The following is a 22,184-nucleotide window of genomic DNA, read 5'->3' as shown; positions in this document are numbered from 1 at the left end:
GTCACATTTTTTGATCCTATCTGTATTTCAGAACATCTCCAACTGAGCTCCATTAATGTAATCGATTTTTAATGTCATTATCGAAGAATGAATGTGAAGATTTTAACAGCCTATTAGACTGAAATTAAGCCTCACCCAAACCTTCTTCCTTAAGAAAAAGGGTTTCAAAAAAATTGCAGAACTTTATTGCTAATGGACCAGGAGTTACTAAAGTGACCTGGAAAAAGGGAAATTTTTTTCCTCATATTGCAGTATACATAGCATCAGTTCAATCTCTGCTGAAGATCAGAGGTTTGTAATTACAAACAGTGGAGTTCCCTATCGCAAGGGAAGGTTTTCTCCTGCTTCCCACGCAAAGAAGACCAGAGGGCAGCCCTTAAGGGATTAGAAACAGAAAGTATTTGCTGAGCTGGAAGAATTCCAGGATTCAAAATAAAATACAATGCATGCCCTACTTGCTTTTGTTCTCTGTGTTCCCTGAGAACAGGCATTGGCTGATTCTCGGATCAGGCCTTTGAGATCCCAACACCTGAACCTGGCCAGCACTTATAACCAATGGCTTCAGCAGTGCTGCATTCACCATGAGGCTTCTGCTATGATAAAACGTTGATTGCAACCTCCATCCTTTTCCTTGGGAAAGAGGTATGGGTGAGGACATCACCTTCTCCCTTTTATTCATTCCCTGTGCGAACCACGTCTCTTCAAACTCTACCCATGATTCAAGCAATTCAAAGACAGGACAATAACCTAAAGACTGCCTTTGCCATGGCTGACATTCATCTTTCTCTGCTCAGTCACTTCTCCAGCAAGAGTCAAGGCACTTTTTTATTCTCTGGCAAATCAGTGATAAATACTTGTGGACATTTTGACTCAGAGCATGTCACCTCCTCCAAAGGTCCAATCTTTCCTCAGGTTAAAATCTGACAGACACCCACATTTGCAATTTCCCCTGTGTGGCACGCCATCGTTTTAACACGTTCCCCATGGTACACGAACACTGAGCTCCATGCAAGATTCTCCCACTCACTGTGAGTGAGCATCTGCATTTCTAGAAAATTATGCTGTTGCCATCTATTTTACTTCTGATTCAAATTTTCCTCTCTTGAATTCAACGTTTTTTAAGAATTATTTTTACTTCTTTTGAGACATTTTAAACTCACTTCTTTTCAATACTGTCAACCAGCCTATTTCACTATTATGTTATGAAGACAATGACGGCACCTGAATTCATTTTTCAAGGGATGGAAATGTGGATACAAAAGTGAAAAGCAGCAACTGAAAAAAATCCTTCAGTAGCCAATGGCAGAAAAACACCAAGACACCCCCAAATCCTTCCCTGTTGCTCTGTTAGACAAGAGAACTGAGTTTATTAGCTTGGATCTGTCTCAGTCCAAAACAATATTATCTGCTGCTATAGTCTCATGTTCTTTCATGTCTTCCAATTAAAGCAAGTAAATTGAATTGGGCTGAGCTTCCTTTGTCCTTTTCACCTCTTGAGAAAGTCAGAGGTTACCATGATTTTATACCTGTTATAATTAGCTTTAATGTTGTAACCTAGGAGGAAAAAAAATAATGTTCTTTTAGTAATAGACTTAGTGGTTTTCTCTTTTCTGCAACTGGTAGCCAAGTATAGTCTTTCCAAGTCTTATTACAATGTATCTAACCAATTCAAGTACTTTGATCAGTTCGTTTGAAAAACAAAATTAAACTGTGCAACAAGTCAGTCCAGGCCAGGAGATAAATCTGAACACAGAACTTCAGGAATTTGTAGTTCTCCTGCTCATGAAGCAAGAAAACAAGGCTCAGATTTAGCTGTTGGACTCAACAACCCTTATGGGTCTCTTCCAACTTGGGTGATTCTATGATTCAAGAGCTAAGAAGTGCAAAGCTTCCCCAACGCGTGTATCTCAGCGCAGCAATAACGTGCACAGATGGGTGATGAGGATATAGATGTTATCAGCTGAATGTTTTTTTGGACTGCTAGAGCATCATTTACTTGGAGCATGTAGTTATGAGCTTTCAAAGATAATGAGATTTAACAAAAAAAAACATTTGAGGAGTTTCCTGCAGTTTTTCTTCTCAGCATCGCCTCCACGAAGCAGAACTTTTAGCCATACCAGCCAGAATACAATGTATGTCCAACAGGACAAGACTTCAGAATTTCATCCCATATTTTCCCCATACTCACTTCCTATGACCACCAAGATTGCTATTAACTGTCTACCAACACACCAGCCAAAACTGCTTATTCCTTCACAGAGCAGAAATTGCTGCCACTTTATGCGGCCCTCGACTACCACCCTTCAGTCAACATAGGGGGCCTGAAAAGCAGCAGAAATTTGCATTGGTGTTGAGAGAGAGGTATGTTAACACTTCTACCTGCCATGAGAGCTTTGGTGCCCAGCTTCTTGCAGCTGGGTGAGTTGTCAAGCCTGACTGACGCTTCATCCAGCACAGGTTCTCACTTTGAGAAGATCATTTCATCCATCAGAACCTGTTGCCACATTCCAGGTCCTGCAAGTGGACTGCAGCCAAGGGGAGCCCTCTCCTCCCAACACAAAGTCACAGTGATGTTCCACCATGGAAAGAGCAGCAAAACTACAGTACCTGGCCTGATGAAACCAGCCCTCAGCACTCTCCAAAACCAGAGCGCTTTGATAAAAGTGTCATTTATATTATTTTAAAAAATCACCTTGGAATCATTTAAAATGAGGGACAGTGTTGAAACCCAGATCTTTCCCTGAAGTTTAGGCCTGCAGGATGTGGGGGAACATTTCACACAGCACCGGAGTATCAATTTTTTTCTCAAAGCTGAAGAACGGCTTGCAAAAGATGTTTGCTCTTTAAATCAGACATTAAGTGAAAGAATACCACCAGTCCTATTGATATTGTTTCACATATAAAAGGAAAGTTTAGCCCTTGACATACACTGCTTCATTTCATGTGTCATGCTGTAACAGACTGGATTGCTGGATATCTCCAGCATGATTCAGAAGAAATTACAAGATAAAGAAAAGGACAATTATGAAACAGCCTGTTCAAATTTCCACCTAACTCCTTTCAGAGAGCAGCAGGAAGTAGAAGGGTCTAATCACACTCCTTCAAAAATCCATTTCCTCTCTGGTGAATCTGTAGATGATCTTAAGGCTCTTTTTGTCTCAAGACTCAAAACAGCCCAGCTGAAGCAAAGTCTTGTGACAGTGAATTCCATGAGTTAATTATATTTCCCTTAGCAAAGGAGTTCTAAAACTTCAATTTCTTTACTGATTCTTTTTGCATCCTGCCAAAATAGATAGAGAAACACAATTTCCTCTCTTTATTCTTCTTTTTTCCTCTGAACTGCATCACCCTTATGAGACTTTCCTCTTAATTTTAACTCTCAGCCTTTTCATTCCTCCTGAAATAGAGATTTTTTTTTCAACCCTTTAATCATTTTCACAGCCTTTCTCATAAGCTCCTATGCTCCAACTCAAGAAAAGCTTTATTCAAGAATGCTGGTTCAAGATGTTCAAGATGGGAAACTGAAACGAAAGACAATGCAATCTTCCTTTATCTTTCTGAATTGGAAAATAAGCTGAAGAACAAGTTTTGTTATTTCAGCTACACTTTGAATGAGAACAGAGATACATCCAACTAAATATTTCTGGTTATTAGTTTAGTTTGAGAACTCTTCAGAAGAAGGACATTATGTAATTGAAGAACTCTTGGTTCTTCCAGGTATTCTTCATTCTGTCCTTTCCTTCTTTATCTCTACATCACCCCATAGGCCACTGAATCATGTCTAAACCCATATTCATGGCGTGTGTGTGTCCTGTTTTTCAGACCCTCACTGGGCAGTATTCTTAATAACAGGAATGTGGAAAGAGTAAACTTTAGCCTATCTCCTTTAACATCCATAAGGGACAAACTTCACAGCATTTGCAAGCAGATCTACAGCACAGGGGTGACACGTTGAGAGCAATCATTTTTCTTTTTCAAGAGGCCCAGGTACTCTTTCTTTTCCCAGTGAAAGACAGTACCACTCTCATCTCTATTTCTGGTCTTTTTCTTATGCAGCCCAGCATGAACTACCTTGAACTCAGTTAACAGCTAAATTCATTACTGGCAAAATCTAGGGTTTAACTCTGAAGTTATCTGAGATTCTTGCTCCAAGGGGATGACTTTAAAAATCTACAGCAGATCACAAGATCAGCCCACATAACCCTCATAGCCAGCTCTTGAAACCAAGGCATCTTCTCCAGCACTGACAGAATAACCTGACCTGTTTCCTCAAGGTTCCACTCTAAGATCACTTAGAAAATAAGTTCATTTTGAAGAAAGGAAGGGGAGGGAGAGGAGGGAGGATTATTTTTCTGACTACTAACAGGAAAAAGAAGGTGGGAGAAGACAAGGCTATATGTTGTCAGCCCTTTATTCAGCTAATGGTAACCATGCCAGGAAGGAAAGATTCAGGTGTCCAGGCTTCCTTTGCAAGGATCTGGAAGCTTTCCAACCCCTACCTCACAGTATAGGTTCAACATGTGCCACAAGAAGCAGGAATTATTTCTCAGCCCAAGCTGCCAGGCTTTCCCATGGCAGGAAATTGACCCTCCCATGTAGGCAGGAGTTCTTGTAATGCCTATTCTGTTGTCATTGAGCTCACTTACAGAGAAATCTTTCTTTAATTAATTTCTATCAGGTTCTTCAGTATAGAGAATATCCAGAACAGCAGAGGTAAGATGTTTTGGTCTTGAGGAGCAGCTGCAGGCCCCCAGATGACAGGTGCTGAGCATAGGGCCTGAGTTACCTACAGAGACCTGGAGCTATCCAAGGATTCAAGGGTTCTTGGACCAACGTGAGCCTGTTGCTCCTGACATGTAGGATTAGCTTACAATTAAAATCAGGCTGATTTTCTAAATCTTCCTTCTTTTCAACACAGCCAAGCCACAGCCAAGTTCTTGTCATCTGAGATGTGCAGACACTTTGCCATCAAAGTGCCACTTGGGAACTGGGACACAGCACTGAAAGTAGCATTTGAGAAGCACGAGTCTGAGAAATCCTGCGCACTCCTCCACATTTAATCATGAGACAGCACTCAACACCAAATAGAGGGCCTGGGTGATTTGCATTTTTTTGTTTGTTTGTTTTTTAATGGGGAGGGAGTAATAAAATTAACATTAGTGCACTTCAGAGCCGCATTTTTATTCATTGTTTTTGGTTTTCAAATCCTAACATTTAAACCCAGTGGCTTGGTAAGCAATCCTTTCCATTGGTAGAGAACAGCAAACAGTTAAATGGATACCCACTGTGCCAGGGCAGGATCAGAGATCAGGAGCAGATCACAAGGCCCAAAGTCCTCTCTCCACACCTGCAGTCTCTGTAATTGCCTGTGCATGGCACATCTGGTCCACTCAGAAGAGGCAATATTTCCCTGCCAAGAAATATTCCTCCTTTCAAGAGCTGTAAAAAGCTAAAACCACTGTCTGGACTCTGTACTAATTATCCTGGCTGGCTTTGATGAATCCCTGGCTGTGATGAGGAAGCACACCTCCCTTTCATGTGCTATGGCCATTTTTGCTGGATAGCAGCTCAGCTTCGGGGCCTGCAGGTCAAGCACTCTTTAGGTCATGCCCAGCACCACTCTCCTTATGTGCCAAAAGCTTAAAAGAAGCATAGAATCCTAAAATCATTAAGATTGGAAAATACCACTTAGATCACAAAGTCCAACCCAAACCCACCCCCACCATGCCCACTGACCACGTCCCTCAGTGCCATTTCTTGGAGCACCTCCAGGACTTCCTCCTCTCTCCCCTGGGTCTCTGTTCCACTGCCCAAGCACTCTTTCAGAGAAAGAACACCAGCACAAAACGTGAAAATCAGCACAAAATGGAAAACTGAAGAAATGCTCCCATTTTCTCTCCACTCAGAGAAAAACTATTTGTCAGTGCCTTTTCTGGCTTATTGTGCAGTACCCATCACTTATCAGTTAGCATACCAGGTATTCAGTATACTGCATTCAGTTCTAATAAACTAAGAAAGGAGCGTGTTCATCTCATTATTTCTTTGCCCTTCAGAAATATTCTGACCTGAAATGCTCAGCGTTCCACAACAGGGAGAGCAGAGCCTTGCTTCAAGGCTAACTTCTGCCAGGGAAGGGCTGGATCTACCTGTGGCTCTTCTGAGGGTCTGTGACCATCTGCAGCCCTTTGCTTCTTAAGCTCCCCAGTGTGGCTTCAGTGTCCCATGAGCCCAGATGGTCAAGCGAAAGACGAGAGGACAACCTTAAATTTCAGGTTCATATTGAGGGATCACATGCCCTCTCCTCTTCAAAATTACTGGCCACTTGTTTTCTCTGCCTTCCTCCATCACTGCTCCAGTATAACTGTCAGATCTCCACTTAACACTTTGCATTCAGGAAAACAAGTTAATTCCCTTTCCCTCATCCTCTTTTTATTTAATTTAATATCAGAGTGTATCCTGAACTTTCCTGAGACAGCAAACATTCATCCATCTTTGAAGCATAAAATAAATAGAGAACAGTTATCATCTCCATTAAAATCTGTAGAGGTTTTGTTTTTAGCATGAGTCATGCATAATGCTAACAGCAATCAGACTTGGCCCATCACCATCCCTTCTGTATAACAAGTCTTACTTACTTTCCATGAGATAACTTCAAGATAAAGCTTGCCTCTATTAAAACATTCATTTGCCCAACTCCTGTTGCTGCTCAGCTTTGCTTTCTAGCAGAGACACAGCGAAAGTTCCATGTAGAAAAAAAGAAATTTGCATTTCCCTGCACCCACCTCCTTTATTCCCTAGCTGTCTCGATCTGAAGCTTTAAAAAGAAAACACCAAGCATACTGGCTAAGCATAACTGGAAGTGCTTTCAAGGGTTTTTGTTATTCTACTTTAATTTTGGTTTTCAAATTACCGTCCTCTATGGCTATTTGGAGGTGGGGGGATTCAACCATTCTCAGCAGTGCACAAGCACTAGTCACGTAGGGCCCTATAATTCAGTCATCCTACTCTAAGAGCTTTTGAATTCAAAGGAACACGTGTGGAGAATAAACGTTAGAGACTACAGGCATCTACGTTGTTTGACAGCTTCAGGAATCCCAGCCCTCAACCAGACATTCACTTTTCAGACAATTTCCCAGCCTCATTACACCTCATGCGCTGTCTAAATGGTACAATCTACCTCAAGCTGGAAGATCAGATCTCTGCAGCCCACTGTACAGACCAGGTTTGATGGTTCCTGTGCTTCTCCCTTTGACAGTCATTGCAGCAACTAAGCCTGCTGCTGCTTCTCATGCACTGCACCAGAAATAGCATCTTAGACTGCCCACGTACGGAGACGGTCCTGGTAACTAGCAAAGCAAATATCAAGGATGATCAGGTCCTTGTTATTAAATGAGTTACCTTCCAGATTATTAGCATCACCACAACCTATCGTCCAGACAGTCGAGAGAATTCTAGCTTTTGTAATTTGTTCCCAACTGCCTGAGACATCAGGAATTGCACAGATACTTTGTACATTTCTTTTGGCAGTTCCAGGCCTGGCACATGCTGTCTCTGCCAGTCCCGCCCAGAGATCCAGGCAGCTGATCCAGCTGGCTCTAGGCAACACCAGGACTCTTTAAGAGTGTTCAATGCAGGCCTATTAAAAGCAAAAAAAAAAAATTTAACTCTGCTCATAAACAACAGATCATGAGATTATTTTTTGTTTAATTTGTTTATACTGGTCATTAGCCACTCTCAGTGTTGGACAAACAATGCACACAGTTGTGGTCACTGCTTCCCGGAGGATCCAATGGAACCAGGGAAGGACCAAAATAGCAGCACGAGTCAGTGATGCTCTCATGTTCAGGGAGGTCAAGTAGCTGAGGTCTCCAATAGAGGAAAAGATAGAGACTCAAAACTATGAACATGCAGGAAAAGGAATAAATTATTTCCCTGATCTCACAAAATCTAATGGAAAACCAATGGAAATCTCAGGTAGCTAGTGAGGAGGAGGAATAAGCAGCAGCAGCACTCCTCATGGTGTGTAGCTGAATCATGAAATCTTTTGCACAAGATATGATGAAGCCAAAATTATAAGCAGGCTCCAGAACATGTAGGAGGAGAGTCCCCTTATAACTCTCAGTTTAAAAGCCAAGAGACCCATCTTCCCATGAATTCCAACAAGAACAGATCTGAGCCCTGAAGGTCCTGAATGCAGGTTTGCAGGTCCAACGGTAGGAGCCTGGATGCGGGGAGGGCTCTGTTTCCAGAGCAGCAATAGAAAGTAAATAAATTCCCCTGATCTTCCCTCAAGAACAGTGCATTAAGGTTGTATATTTCCAGCCCAGTTGGGCATTTGCCTTTTTTTTTCTTTTTCCTTCTTTTTTTTTGGTGATTCAGAGTAGCTAATGGGTGATGTGATCATAGGAGCAAACACGGGCCCATGCAAACGTGAAAAATAAAATGAACAGGAGCAATAAACTACGTGTGTCTCCACAACAGCAACAGGCCCATCACAGCAGGGCACATCTCCTCAATGCTCATCTACAACTGGAAGAGTTTATAAGAAATAAATAAAAATAAATTACGGAGAGAAGAAAATCTTCCAGGAAGCAGCAGTCTATTATTTTCCCAGGCCTTTATTAGCAGTGGATCCACAGGCTTTCTTGGAAGAAAATGAGAAAAAGCATTGCAGCTCTGCTGTCGAAAGAAACCAGGGGAGTATTTGCTGCAACAGCAAGCCAAGCTTTTTAGGGCTACTATCAATTAGTTTCCAGTTTAGCTCAATAGGATATTGATCCTGGTCACATATAACAGAACCCTGGTTTATTTTCTGATTAACAAGTTTGACTGTTGGATTTTGACAAACAAGATGTCCATCACTGCAGAAGAAAAACAGCCGTATTTATCAGTAATAACAATATGAAGGCTTTGAGTAGAATAAGCTGGGGAGGGGTGTGTCAAAAAAAGCAGGTGTGGGAAGGGTTACTGCACGATCACTTTAACATTTACATAAGGGTAAGTTCAATTAATGCAGAGTCTTCCCCCACAGCCTCCTCCGAAACACACTCAGACACTGGCTGGCCTTCTTCCTATGGAAACAGCCAACGAGAGCAAAGATGCTCTTTGCTTTCATGGGTATTTTAGTTAAAAGCTGAAAATGAGATCAAGTTTTCTGACATTTGCTATCTACTTTAAAAACGTGCACCCAACAGGATTAGCAGGTGCACAACCCTGCGTGTGATATCATGAAATGCATTCCATGATCTTTCACGTTTGTATGGAAAAAAAAGAAATCAAAATCCCTCTGTAATATTGAAGATCAATGTGAAACTGAGCTTAGGAACCAAATATCAATTGCTGCCTGCAAAACATGAAGTAACATATTCAAGTAGGAATCTTGCACATATGGCAAAGGAAAGCTTTTGATATTGAGTAGTAAAATGATGCTTCAAAACCTGATGTCCTACATAACTGTATTTGTAAAAGCACATAAAGCACAAGTTCAGCACGGTCCTTCTTTATTATTCTTTGACGAATTACAGAAACTGGCTTGATTTTTATTTTATTTTTCCAACAGATCTGCGATCACTTTCCATGGAAAGGAAAACTAAAGCACCAGTTGTGCTACCACCTCCCTGGAGAAGCAGCCAGGGCTGCTAGCAGTGAGCGTTTTTCCTCAGCAGCCTGCGTTCAAAGTCTAAAAGCAGAAATACCAAGCTGCTATCTATCTGCAGTAAAACCCTCACTCAGACTTCCCCTTGAGGAGCAGCTAGCCAAGCAGGGAAGGCAATGGGTGGCTGAGAGGGTTTCTGGTCACTGAAGACAGCTGAAAGAAAGGAGAGTCTGCTTTCTAGCGCAGACCCATGGCAACACAGCAGTGAGGTAAAACACAAGGATCTAGGAAATTCAGAACAAAACACAGCAGGCTGCAGAGAAAATACTAATTTAACCCTGTGTTAATCTGCAGATCGTTCAATCTCATTTCTGTACTGCAGGTCCCCCCACATCATTACTGGATTTGCAAATACAGCCCCCAGATTCAGAAAAACGTTCACCTAACCAAGCACACCTGGTGCTTTCGGTGGGGCCAAACACCAACACTTGGTCACGAGCTCAAGAACGCCTCAAGAGCTAAACCCAGCCCTCAGTTCACAGGATTAGAGGGCTGTGGGATTCCTCACTGGAGCAAACCCTTGGGCTTGGTGCCGGTTGGTTTTCACATTGCCTTCCCCACACTGCCTGCCTGGTGGGAAGTCCATGTACAAGACAGCTTCAATACAGCCCAGCTAGCATCACCATTGGAAACCAGAAGCTTTGACATTAACAGGATTGTACTTCAAAAGAATACGCATGTTTGCAGATAGCAACAGGGTTCCTTATTACAGCGTCTAATCAAGCCGATATTCTGCAATTATACTCCGAGATCAAACAGCACTGCAAACAGCACTTGCAATAAAAGTGGCACCAGAAGGATGCCCGTGTCACGCCTATACACTGAGCCTTCAGTTGTGATTCCACAAGCCTGGCACACGCACTCAGTTTCAGGTGCTATTGCAGAATGTTGGAAGTTTCAATCGCAGCCAAGTGTTTTTTAACTAGACATATTTTGATCCTTGGGATGTGTTTATAAAAAAAAAATAATAATAATAATCAGGTAAAATCCAATTAAATTGCTTTAATTTGGGGCACAGAACCATTGGAGCCAGCCAAGTTCAAACAGATACTTGAATGTTTTGCTGTGGGATGAACTAAAGCAAGTTCTTCCCAGAACCAGGGCCTTAGTTTTGGTGGTTGGCTGGCTGGGTTTTCCATTTGTTTCCTTGAGCACACAGGAGGGCACATTGCAAACAAGAAATCAGAACGTACTGTTGGTGCAAATAATTGTAGCACCTATGCTAATTCTTTTTTTGATCCTGATACCCTGTGTGCTTCTAAGTATGTAAATCTGATTCTCCTTGTGGCTCCACTGAAGTTTCTATTGATTAAATACCCAGCCCCAGCAGCAGGAGGATCAAGCCCTGCGTATTTATTTTCTTCCTCTCAATACATACAGAACTCCCTTTGGCCTCTCAATTGCTGTATCACATGGTGTGCTGAATGCAAATAGAATTACAGTGCTAATGCACCCAATGAATATATTTGTATATGCGTGCCAGCATTCTCCTACCAGCATCCTACTGTACACCACTAAGTAGACCAAAGAATATATATTCATCACACCTGGGAGGTTTGTGAAATGAGTGCATATGAGTAACAAGAACCAGCGCTCACTCTTCTCAAAGACAAACTGAGATTCCAAGATGAAGGCTGCAAGATCAGGACCTCATGCAGACCTTTGTAAACCCTAATGTTCACAGTGGAGTACAATCTGCACAAAGTAAGAGTTACTTAACGCTTGTTAAACACAGAAATTGTTGCAATGTGTAACAAGACAATGCCAGCATTTCCCAGAAATAAATTAGTGGTGTCTCTTCAAATAGGACACAAAACACACAGACAGCATTTTCAACTACAATCTTACCAGACATGCACCCTCTTTGAATTATTTTCAGCAACCTTGTTTTACAGCAAACTAAATTCATCCCTGTAGAAGCTTCACTGATTTCAGAGCAATAATATTTTAAAGATGGGATGCATTTAATTTGCTGGTTCACTCTACATTGACTTTTGAAGTCAGCCTGTAACGTCAGAAGATAGATTGATTTAAATCAGGTTCAAGTACCTCGTGGCAATTAGAACCTGCAAAGCCTGAGAAATGTCAGTGAGTATTCGGATGAGTTACATGCCAGCATGTATACAAATAAATCTCCCCAAAGTCTCACTGCAGTTGGTTCAAACAATGCTTTGAAAGTGACTCACTCTGCTCAATAATCATCATTTAAAGACAGTAACTGCAGTTTTAAAGCAATGTTTCACCACAGCCACTTCCACTCTAACCCGTACTTTAAAAATAATGCAAACCAAAACAAGGCTGTCCCCTAAATTTACAGCAAGAGGAGGTCACTTACCCTGTGAGGACCACAACGAAATCCATCACGTTCCAACCATTTCGGAGGTAAGAGCCTTTGTGAAAAACAAACCCCAGAGCAATGATCTTTATACCAGCTTCAAAACAAAATATTCCAATAAAGTACGGCTCAGTGTCATCCTGCAAAGAACAAAAAGCAGAAGTGTCAAAGATGCCCACATGACTGCACTTGCCTCGACAATTGTAGGATAAATACATGCACCAACTTCCCATTCTTTCCAGCTGTGGACAGAGTTGAAACCAAAAGGTTCAAGTGTATTGAAACCAAGCATAAGGAAGGATTTCAGAATTATTCTTCTGAGGATAAATTTGACTTTTTACATGGAAAATTCTATTTGCCTTTGTTCCAGTGGTTTCACCCCCTACTTTTCACAATTGCTCAAATTCCTGGAAAGAACTTTAATACTGAAATCTTGCTCCAGGCATACATCTAAATGTGAAATCACATTTCTATAGTTACTGACATGGAAGAAAACACGTTTCTGTTTCCTGGATGAGCTATAAAGACAAACCAGAGTAATCTGAGGAAAACAAACTTACAAACATCACCAGGAAGTCTTTTATCATTTATTCCATCACTTCTTTCACTCTTTCTGCTTCACATTCCACAGCTTCAAATCCATCTATTTTTGTTCTGTTGTGTGTCTGATTCAGGGACAAAACCTAATTTCATTCTGTTAATAGTGGAAGCAGAAAGATTTTTGCCTAGTGCCCCATTGAAGCTAAGACTTCATACCCTAACCCAATAAAGAAGAGAGGAAGTTTAGAGCTTTATTAAACTTCCTTTCCATCTTTGGCACCAGATCCCTCAATATTATATTGATCCCTTGATATTGTATTGATAAGAGTTTAAAGAAATTCATTTCTAAAAGGAAGAATTCACTGTTGGAAAAAGAGATGTCAGCAAAAAACAAGAGCAAAGGAAGAGGTGAAAGCACCAGGTGTCAATTTCAAGAGCATGCTAAGCAGCTTCAGCACCTGTATCCAATTTTCACACGTGCCTTAGATCCATGATTTTAGCTTAAGGTAATGGAAGTGAGGCAGCCCTCCTTAAAAGGAAACAAACTACCAAATTAGAGAATTGCTGTTACAGTAGCTTTGATAATTCTGATCAAGAGTTGAGCTTTAGGTGCAGTTATTTATATGTTGCAGTTCTGTTAGTGTCAAAAATTAGTTCATTTTGTGCAGAAAGAACGTGAGTGTCAAGTCTTTGTGGCCACAACAAAGAAAGGAGCAGTTTTGACACAAATATTTTGCAGACACAGCACCACAGCTCCAACCCAGCACTGGCACACAGACTATGCTTTAGGCATGATGCTTGTTACAGAAAGCCAGCTTTTCTCTTACAGAACGACATGATAGCACACCCTTCCCAAAGAGCCTTGAACACTGATCATGTTGATGTATACCCAACTCAGAAAATCAATCACAAAGCAATAATCCTTGAGGGTAGCTCTAAGCTGTTGGAAATACTTACATGCAGACAGGCTTTTCCATCAGCGTCTGAATTAAACTTTTGTTTCCTACCAAGGAGAGTACTGCACCCCTACACACATCTCAGTGACACAAGACCCCTATATATTCCATTCTACAGCATCTCTAGTCCCTTCTACCTTTCTTAACCTCACTGCTTCCCCTCCTATTCCCCTGTGGCCAGGCAAGAAAGGAGAGAGATCTGAAATTATCGTACATGGTTTAAGGAGAATCTACCTTACCGCTCCCTTGGCTTTCCTTTGTGATCACAGAGCCACTCTTGCTGCCTAGGCTGCCTGCTCTTCAGTCCCACAACGCCTTCTAGATCAACAAACACCTACAATCTTCACAAAACAAAGCCCCCCCCAAGCCATCCTTCATTTCCAAAACACATCTAATAGTGAACCTCTAAAAAGAACTTTTCTACCACATCATAAAATAAATATTAAAATTCCCCCACTCTGAATGCGCTCCCTGCTTATTACTCCTTCACTTCCTGAAAGCTCTGCATCTACTCTGCTACTAGTCATACACTCTATCTGGGTCAGATGCCTTGTGGTTACAGCTCCCATCTTTAAAGGACTGGTGTTCAGGTACTCGAGGGTTTTATAGAATATGTTTTTTTCCCAAAGTCAGGAGTATACAGAGCTCTTAAGAATCGGGTCAAAAAAGCTCTTATCAACATCTAAGAAATCAGGAAGCATCACATATGGGCTTGGGTATTTATTTAAAAAAGAAAAAAAGAAAAAAAAAAGAAAAACAAAAAACAACTATTGACAACACTGATGAGAGTGAGTAGCTGAGGAAATAAGAGGGCATAGAAAACTGATCTTTTCTAAAGCCTATCTGTATTTACACTAATTCAGCCTAAGAATCAGGTCAGTAGCAAGGATAGAATTAAATACAAAAGTGATGCCCCTGTAGGTAGTAGGAACTGCTGCTGAAAAAAAGGATTTGCATTAGTGTGTGTGATGGAAGGATGTGGAGTGGGTGACTTGCCCTGAGCAACACTGAAACAGCACTGCTGTCAATTGAAAAATCCTGCTTCCAGCTCATCCTGCAGCCCCTTGCAGATAGGGTACTGGGGTCTTGCTTGAATTCAGGTTTAGGGAAGTAGGAGATGATAAGTATGGATGTGAATGCTTAGAAAGAGGGTGGAGAATTTGGGCAGCAGCCAGAGCTGTGCCAGCAGGTTGTTTGCTGTGGACACAGCAAAGCTTGAGTCTGGGCCAAACACACATTTAATCAATATGTTTCAGATCAGAAACAACTTCTATGTCTGGGAAGTCATTACTATTCCTAGTCCATTTCCTAATGTCTTTCGTTGGCCTTCAGATGTGACAGCCTTAATAGATTTGGGTGTGTAAGCCTTTGTTCATGCAGAGCTTAATATGAACTGCTCATATATGGCTGCACGAAGTGCCAGTGAATAGGTTAAAGAATTTAAATCCATTAGGCAAATGAAGGATCTGTCATGCTGAATATCTGAGAAAACAATTATGTTCCATCCTCACATCAAAACCAGCCAAACACTAGGAGCCCTACAGTGAAACACACATCCTACAGACCCACTGATGTCTTCAAGCAGGCTGTTCTGCACAAGAGCAGAGCAGAAAATAAGTTTCTCATCCTGTTAGTTCAGATATTGTATCTGTTAGGCCGAGAAAAATTCATGGTCTATAGAAGCTTCACATGAAAAAAAAAAAAAAAGAAATTAGCAGGACAATGGAGAGAGCACAAGCACACCTCAGGCTGGACAGCCAAGGACACAATGGCCAAGGCATCCACCTGCAAGGTCATTCAGGCTTCGATTTGAAGCTCACCTTCCCACATCTGGAGCTCTCACCATCAGGCTCTGGGCCACTCAGTGCAATTCCCTCAGCATATTTTATCCTGGCATTGCTCCAAAGTGTATAAACAATGCAATATTTATTGGAACATAGTGAAACTGCCTCTACAAACTATTGGCTAAGGCATTCAGCTGAGACAGAGAGCAGTAAGCTTGCAGCATTCCTGCTCCAGTGGATAATTACTGATTTGAAGTAAAAACTTCCAGCAGCCAAAGAATGCCAAGCTCCCAGACCAGCACGGGCAAGAGCCTAGGGAGTAAAGCATTCCCCTTCCAGTGGGAGCGTGAGCTTATTTCTCTTGTCTGAAAAACAAGAATTTGCAGGCAGAGTTCCAGCTCACTTCTAACTGCTTTAACCACCAGACTGACGTACTTTCAGAGCCTTGATTTTGACTCCCATTCTAGTGTCACTTTTTCCACTGATAGACACGAGGTACACTTCTGCCCAAACAATTGGGTTTTGACAAAGTTTCCATACATTGGTTGTGTTTTTCCTGGATTTTATTAGCAGACTGCTCCCCAATCCTAACTTGACAGAACAATAAGACTATATGCTTCCATATAAACCTCAGTTGTCCAGAAACTCCAGACAAAAAGAGCAAGAAATTAACCTAGCTAGTCCAGGGACAAAAGAGGCATCAACAGCTTTTCTGTCTCACAAACTACATACTGAATATGAACTAAAAAAGATTACTTATAATTCAGATGTTCCAACTCTGAAATATTGCATATACCAATATATCACTCACTCTTCCCATGTATTCAATTAACCTTGCTTGTCAAGAAACATGAGCATGGAAAGCAAATTGAGATTGCACTGCAGGATCATATCTTGGGTCCCTGGGGAGATACATTGAGGAAAATCTTGATCAGAAGAGAAAAATAATGAAAATATTTGCAAGGATTCTTCCTTCATCTTTTTCTTGACTTTAACAAACAGGTGATCTTAAGATCCCTTGTCTTTCTATCTGTGGTGCAAAGTATTTGAGCAGATTTTGTTTTCCTTCAAAACCTCACCCCACATCTCTCAGTTATAAAAGGCTGATGACATGCATCTCATCCTTAACATCTGATTAACTCTTCAGCAATGAATCCACAGTCCTGTTTGGAGTTTTAATGAACCCAGGAGAAAGGAATATATAGCCATAAATCATTAGCCAAAAGAGGCCATTTCTATCCCTGCCAAAGACAGTAGTAAAACACCTGGTGTTAAACGTGGACTTATAATCTGGCTCAAAAAAAAACCCTGAAAATATGTGGGATGGTTACAATTCTCTGTTTTAACAGAGAATTGTAACGTTTTCAGTGAAACTACTCACGGTTTGTAGACACAACAGGAGAATTCTAATGAGGCTTTGCTTTGAAAACCAGAAAATAGTTCTTTTTCACAATGCTTAATTTTTAAAGCACATTCTGAAAATAGAAAATATCCTGATTTGTAAGGATCATCACTGTTATTCTACGCTAAACTCTTTAATACTGCAGTTACAGACGTGCTGTTGTTAAGATGGCCTCAGAATATGTGGTTAAAATTCAATGCTGCACAGCTTTGTTTGGGGCAAAACTTGAGGGTTAATTCTTCCTTCATCTCCAAGGCAGAAGCAACAAGTTGGGTCCTATGCATTTAATTTGTTCAGTTATTTTACACTGCTGTTAATGCCATTGCCCCGCACAGTCGTGATATGGGCAGAAACCAAAAGAGGACATAGAAGCACGGAGCATTGAAAAACAGAGCTAATGCAATGGAGAAAAGAAGCAATAAATACCATCTTGGATCCATTTGTAAGTCTAGGGATACAGTGCAACACAGACACAATGTGCTAACCATACCACCTCCTGCATGAAGTAACAAATTACCATAAGGTTACCAAGCCAGAATATTCACAAAACTGCCTTTCCCCTTCACTACTACATATGTTTAAGATCCATGTATGGAACGCTGGAATTTTCCCAGCTCAATCATCCTCCTAAATCTGTGCTTTGCTCACAAACCCACATTTGCCTTTCTATCAGATCCCCAAGCATACAAAACACATTGTCATCTAATGAAAAAGTTCAACACATTTTTCATTTTTTTTTCGTCAATACATCTTAACTACAAATCACAGAATCACAGGACTTGGAAGGGGCTTCTGGAGATAATCTAGTCCAACACAATAATAATAATTAATATTAAAAGTGACTAGAATACAATGTAAATAGGCAGCCAGCCTATTATATATGCATCAGCAGATACATTTCCAAATAGGCAGTATCAACCAGCTGAGCCTGAAGTTCATTCTAGATCTCTCAATTACACACTTTTTTTCCCCCTGTTTTCTCTTTACTTCTGTTTTGAAGACTGAAATTGTGAAAGTTGCCCACTGTTATGGACCAGACTTAGAAACTGTAGCAACCAGCTTTCAGAGGTTCAAGCATTTGACTAGAAGGATAATATTATTGTTGTTTCAATAATTTAATGTCTACATGTAAAACACATGGAAATGCATATTTATTAATCCTTTGAACATACACCAAGACTAATGAATTTAGACATGAAATATATTCCAGATCATTAACAGCAGGAGGAACAAAAAAAAAAAAAAAAAAAAAGTCAGACCAAGTATTATCCATTTTTTCCTACAGCGATGATAAGTGAAAGAATGATTTTGAAGCTATTCTTGTATTTCTTTCTGAAATAAGGTAATTGAGCTCATTACCATAAAGCCTGCTGGTAAATTATTTTCCTCTGTAAGTTGGTTTCCTTTTTGGCAGGGGAATGTAATATTCTAAATCCAAAGTTTGCTTTGAATGATCCTTAATATACAGTTGTAGCTGGAAGACAGCTGAAAGACTTACGGGCCTAAAGGTTATTCTGTTCTAACACTTCCTCTGAAAATATCAAAGATGTTCATTTGATTCTACACATAAATCTGAGCAGCTCCTTCCTGTCTTGGTCTACATACAGTGCAAGTTTTCTCCTCTTCTGTTACACTGAAAAGTCCCTCACTTTTCTTGGAATTGCACAGGATTGGCTAGCGTGATGAAGCATTCTTGTGCTTGTAGAACTGGGAGGCTGTAGTTCTGTTTATTGTCAATACCTTATTTGTTCTGTTTGTAAGTTCCATTTCTATTTGTTTACATATGGATCTTGAAAATAGATACAAGTACCCACAACACTGGGTGGATGATTGCTTTTTGTATAAGACTAGAAGAAAGAAAATCTAAATAAATGAATAGAACTCACCAATCTCTCTGACATAGGTGTCTTGTCTCCATCCGGCAAATGTTGCTCCAGAGCCAGCACAATACAATTGGCTATGATTGTAGCTAAAATCATGTATTCAAATGGAGTGGGAACCAGAAGTTAAAGAAAAAAACCAAGATAGCACAAGAAGAGCCACAATTAAACTCATTTATACCTAAAGCAATTAAGTTGAATGTTCAAAGATCTGTTATCTCTTTTGGAGACATTCAGTCTCCTAGAATTTCTCAGTTCTTTTGGGGGTATCTTTGGAAGAAGAACAGGAAACTAGATCTTTGTGAAAGTTAGTGACCTACACAAAATCAGAGCTACTCAAGGTGAAGTGTAACAAGGATGAAGAAAGGAAAAAATAAAAAGTAAAAAAAACCAGAAAGCTATCTTTTTATTATTATTAAATGAGATTAATGACCCAAACTGAAACAAAATAGATAATGCAGCTGTATGTCCTCTGCTGAGTTATTATTCAGAAATTTGTCATCATTTAACTTGCTCGCATCGTGGAAAGAAGTCATGGACTAAATAGTTCGATTTAGAGTGCCTACACAGGTCCAAACTGCTAGATTGCAACACCTGCTCCTAATGAGAGCAAAATAGTCAGTGCTCTATCGAGATGCATAAGAGATCTTAGAGGAAAAAAGGCAAACCCAACACGGGGTAGCCTCTCGTTTCATGGATTCATTCTGGCCCTGAGCCGTTGCGAGTCTCGGAGCTCCGAGGGCGGAGCCGCGTCGCGGGCGGCAACGTTCCCCCAGCACGGCGGACAGCTCCGCTCAGCACCGCGGACAGTTCCGTACCGTACCGCGGGAACCGTGCGTCAAAACGTTGGGTCGCGCCCTTTTCAGCACCGTGGACAGCGCCCGATCGACACCGCGAATAGCGTCCGTTCAGCACCGCGGATAGCTCCGTCGCTCGGTACCACGGACAGCTCCCGCCCTGTCTGCCCCCGCCCTCCTGGGCCGCAGCTCGGCCAGGACCCGGCCCGCAGCTCGGCCGTGGGGACCTGCTGATGGCTCTGTTGAGCCGGCTGGCTCCGCAGCGCCGTGGGCCCCCTCTCCATGCTGTACCCTAACAGAGCAGTAGCCCAAGAGGCTAGAGAGGGATAGAATATATCTAGCCTGGCAGGAAATGCGATGCTTTGGCTGCCACTGGGGCTTTGGAGCTTGTTTATTCATGCAGGGAGCAGAAATGGATAAGGAAGTATAGCAATGCCTGTGGTTTTATAATTCGGATGGAGAGATCAATATGCGTGTGTATTCAGGAGGAAAAGAAGTGCATTCATTCCACTGGTGTATTTTTTTCTGTTAGCCTCTTTGGAAGTGAAAGCTTGGGAAGACTAAAGAGGAGCCGGCCTCCATGGCAATTGAAAGTGTTGCTAGGAGGCTGGGAGAAGGCCTTCCTGATGTTAGCTCACAATTAATTGGTGTGTGTTCAAATGAAAAGAAAACAACCAGTTCCCCTGAGATCGCCAGTGTAATGCACTCCTGTACACACACGCACGTACACACACACATGCAATACATCTACTCCCTGGTAACCTCAATCTTGGAAGAAGAGCCTACTTTCCTTTTCTCACAGCTTACAACCCTGCTGTGTGTATCATTACAAGCAAAGCCTCCTTCTAAGGAAGATATCTGCAGCTCACTCGGCCTGGAAGCTGGTTCTGAGACAGAAAGCATCTGCCCCTTTCACAATACAACAGATGAGCTTTCCCTCCACTTACTGCCTTCCTCTCTCACAAAGCTTCACTTTTTTGTTGTTGTTGTTTTGTTTTTAGAACTGACTAAGCTTAGATTGGGTACTTCATTCAAAGTGATAAGATTCCTGTTGGTTCTAATGGATTCAGGACACAAGGTACTGAAAAAAAAGCTGCAATGGTTGTGTGGTGGGATTTCACGAGGTACCTTAGTTATCACTGTCTCTCCTATCAGTGCAGTTTAATGCTAAGGTGTCATCATTTTTATCTTACATTTATTCTCCTATTCAGAGTTAGAAATAAGAGTTGTAAGTCTCTAAGATGGAAATAAGAATTGGGATTCATTAGCAGGAATCTAACAAATTCATTAACATTTCATTTAAATTGTAGAAATACAAATCTATGCAACTATATATCTCACACCTAAATACACACTGGAATGCATGTATACCTAACACCCCTGGCACAGTCAAAAGCACACTCTGCTGCTTCCACAGAAGCATTTTCCTGTGATACCAAGCTACACAACTGCACATTATGTCAGACACAAGGATCTATGTCGCACATACCCATTACACACACTGGATCACACATGCAGGTCTATATTAGCAGCAGACACTCATCCTCAGCTGACTAGAGGGGTCTCAATCTCCACATCTCCCCCCTCCCCAGCTTCCCCACCATGCCCACACAGCCTCCCTGAAAGGATATGGCCATTCTGTTATTCTCTTGGCATATTTCCGTATAACATTATCTTCACTGAAGATGAAGAGGGATCTGTTGACTGTGAAGCAGTTCTGTTTGACAGGGATGGGATTATAGAGAGCCATAGTCCGGGCCCTCTGAGCCATCGACTGCTTATACATCCTTTGGCCGGCCTGGGGGCCACCTTGCCGGCTGCTCCCTCTTCCAGCCCCGGCCGGCCCTCCACCTCCATAGCGTGTTGGTAGATCATCCCCGAACCGAGCCATTCTCTCAGCGCACGGAGCTGGGTGCTACAATCCAATCTGGCAGCCGAGACGAGAGGAAGACGCATCACAGCGCGCAGCACTTCTCCCTCCGGGGGCTTCTGTTGCGGGGTCGGGATTGATCGCACCAAAATACACAGCTAGATTTTTAAAAAATAATCATCATCATCAAAATTCCCTTCCCTTCCTCCGCCCTTCCTCTTCGCTCGTCGCTGGGGCTGCCCGGATAGCAGGAAGGTGCCGATGCTCCGCTCACCTCCCCGCACAGGTGCCGTCTCTTCGCCCCGACCTCATGGCCGAAACCGCGGGGCTGACGCGGTCCCTTCCGCGGCGGCCGACGGGGTTCTGGGCTGAGAAGGGGCTGCGCCGCTGCCGTGCCCACCGCCGGAGCGCTCCGCCGTGCCCAGCCCAGCCCGGCCCTGCCCGGCCCCGCCGCATGTGATGCCCGGAGCCAATCGGTCGCCGAGGCTCCGCCCGTTCCAGTCACCGGCACCGGGAGGCGGGGAGGGAAGGAAGGAGCCGACCCGGCCCGGCCGCCACCTCCACCCCGCTAAATACGGTGAAACCGCGGCCACTCCCCGGGGCTGCGGGAGGGAGGAGGATCCGAGCGCCCCCAGCTCCGCGAACGGCCTCGCAAAGCCCCGACCCGGGGGTGCGGGTGGAGGGGTTGGGGAACAGGCGAGGCAGCCCCCGCGCCTGCGCGCCGCTGTCCAGATGTGCGCTGCCCAGCTCCTGCACCCGTGGAAGCTGCAGGGCAATGGGGCTCCAGCCCCCCCCCCCTCCCCTCGGCCATTGAGATCCCTGGGGAAGAGAAATGGGGGGCTGGGGTTGCGAGAGCTCTTTTGAGAGCCTGACCCCATCCGGCCCCTGCAGGACAGAAGGGGGCTGCAAGAACAAGGCATACGGACAACGTGGTGCAAAGCTGAGTGCGGGCTGGCTTAAAACGG

The 22,184-nt window shown here is 42.6% G+C and overlaps 1 protein-coding gene across 2 annotated transcripts in view; it reads right to left on the bottom strand.

Annotated features, from left to right (window-relative positions):
• Nucleotides 1-21,240, bottom strand: part of LOC306953785 (voltage-dependent N-type calcium channel subunit alpha-1B-like) — a gene marked incomplete at both ends in the record, with an annotated part of 257,528 nt that extends 236,288 nt beyond the window's left edge. For both annotated transcript variants that reach the window (XM_079544765.1, XM_079544766.1), the window contains 3 exons: nucleotides 11,991-12,130; nucleotides 18,559-18,664; nucleotides 20,960-21,240. In XM_079544765.1, coding sequence (XP_079400891.1) covers nucleotides 11,991-12,130; nucleotides 18,559-18,664; nucleotides 20,960-21,240 — 527 coding nt within the window. The remainder of the gene's footprint in view (nucleotides 1-11,990; nucleotides 12,131-18,558; nucleotides 18,665-20,959) is intronic.
• Between the last annotated feature and the right edge of the window lie 944 nt (nucleotides 21,241-22,184).

Source organism: Tetrao urogallus (assembly GCF_951394365.1).
Source record: "Tetrao urogallus genome assembly, chromosome: 19".
Classification (NCBI taxonomy): domain Eukaryota; kingdom Metazoa; phylum Chordata; class Aves; order Galliformes; family Phasianidae; genus Tetrao; species Tetrao urogallus.
This window is presented reverse-complemented; position numbering and strand designations above follow the sequence as displayed.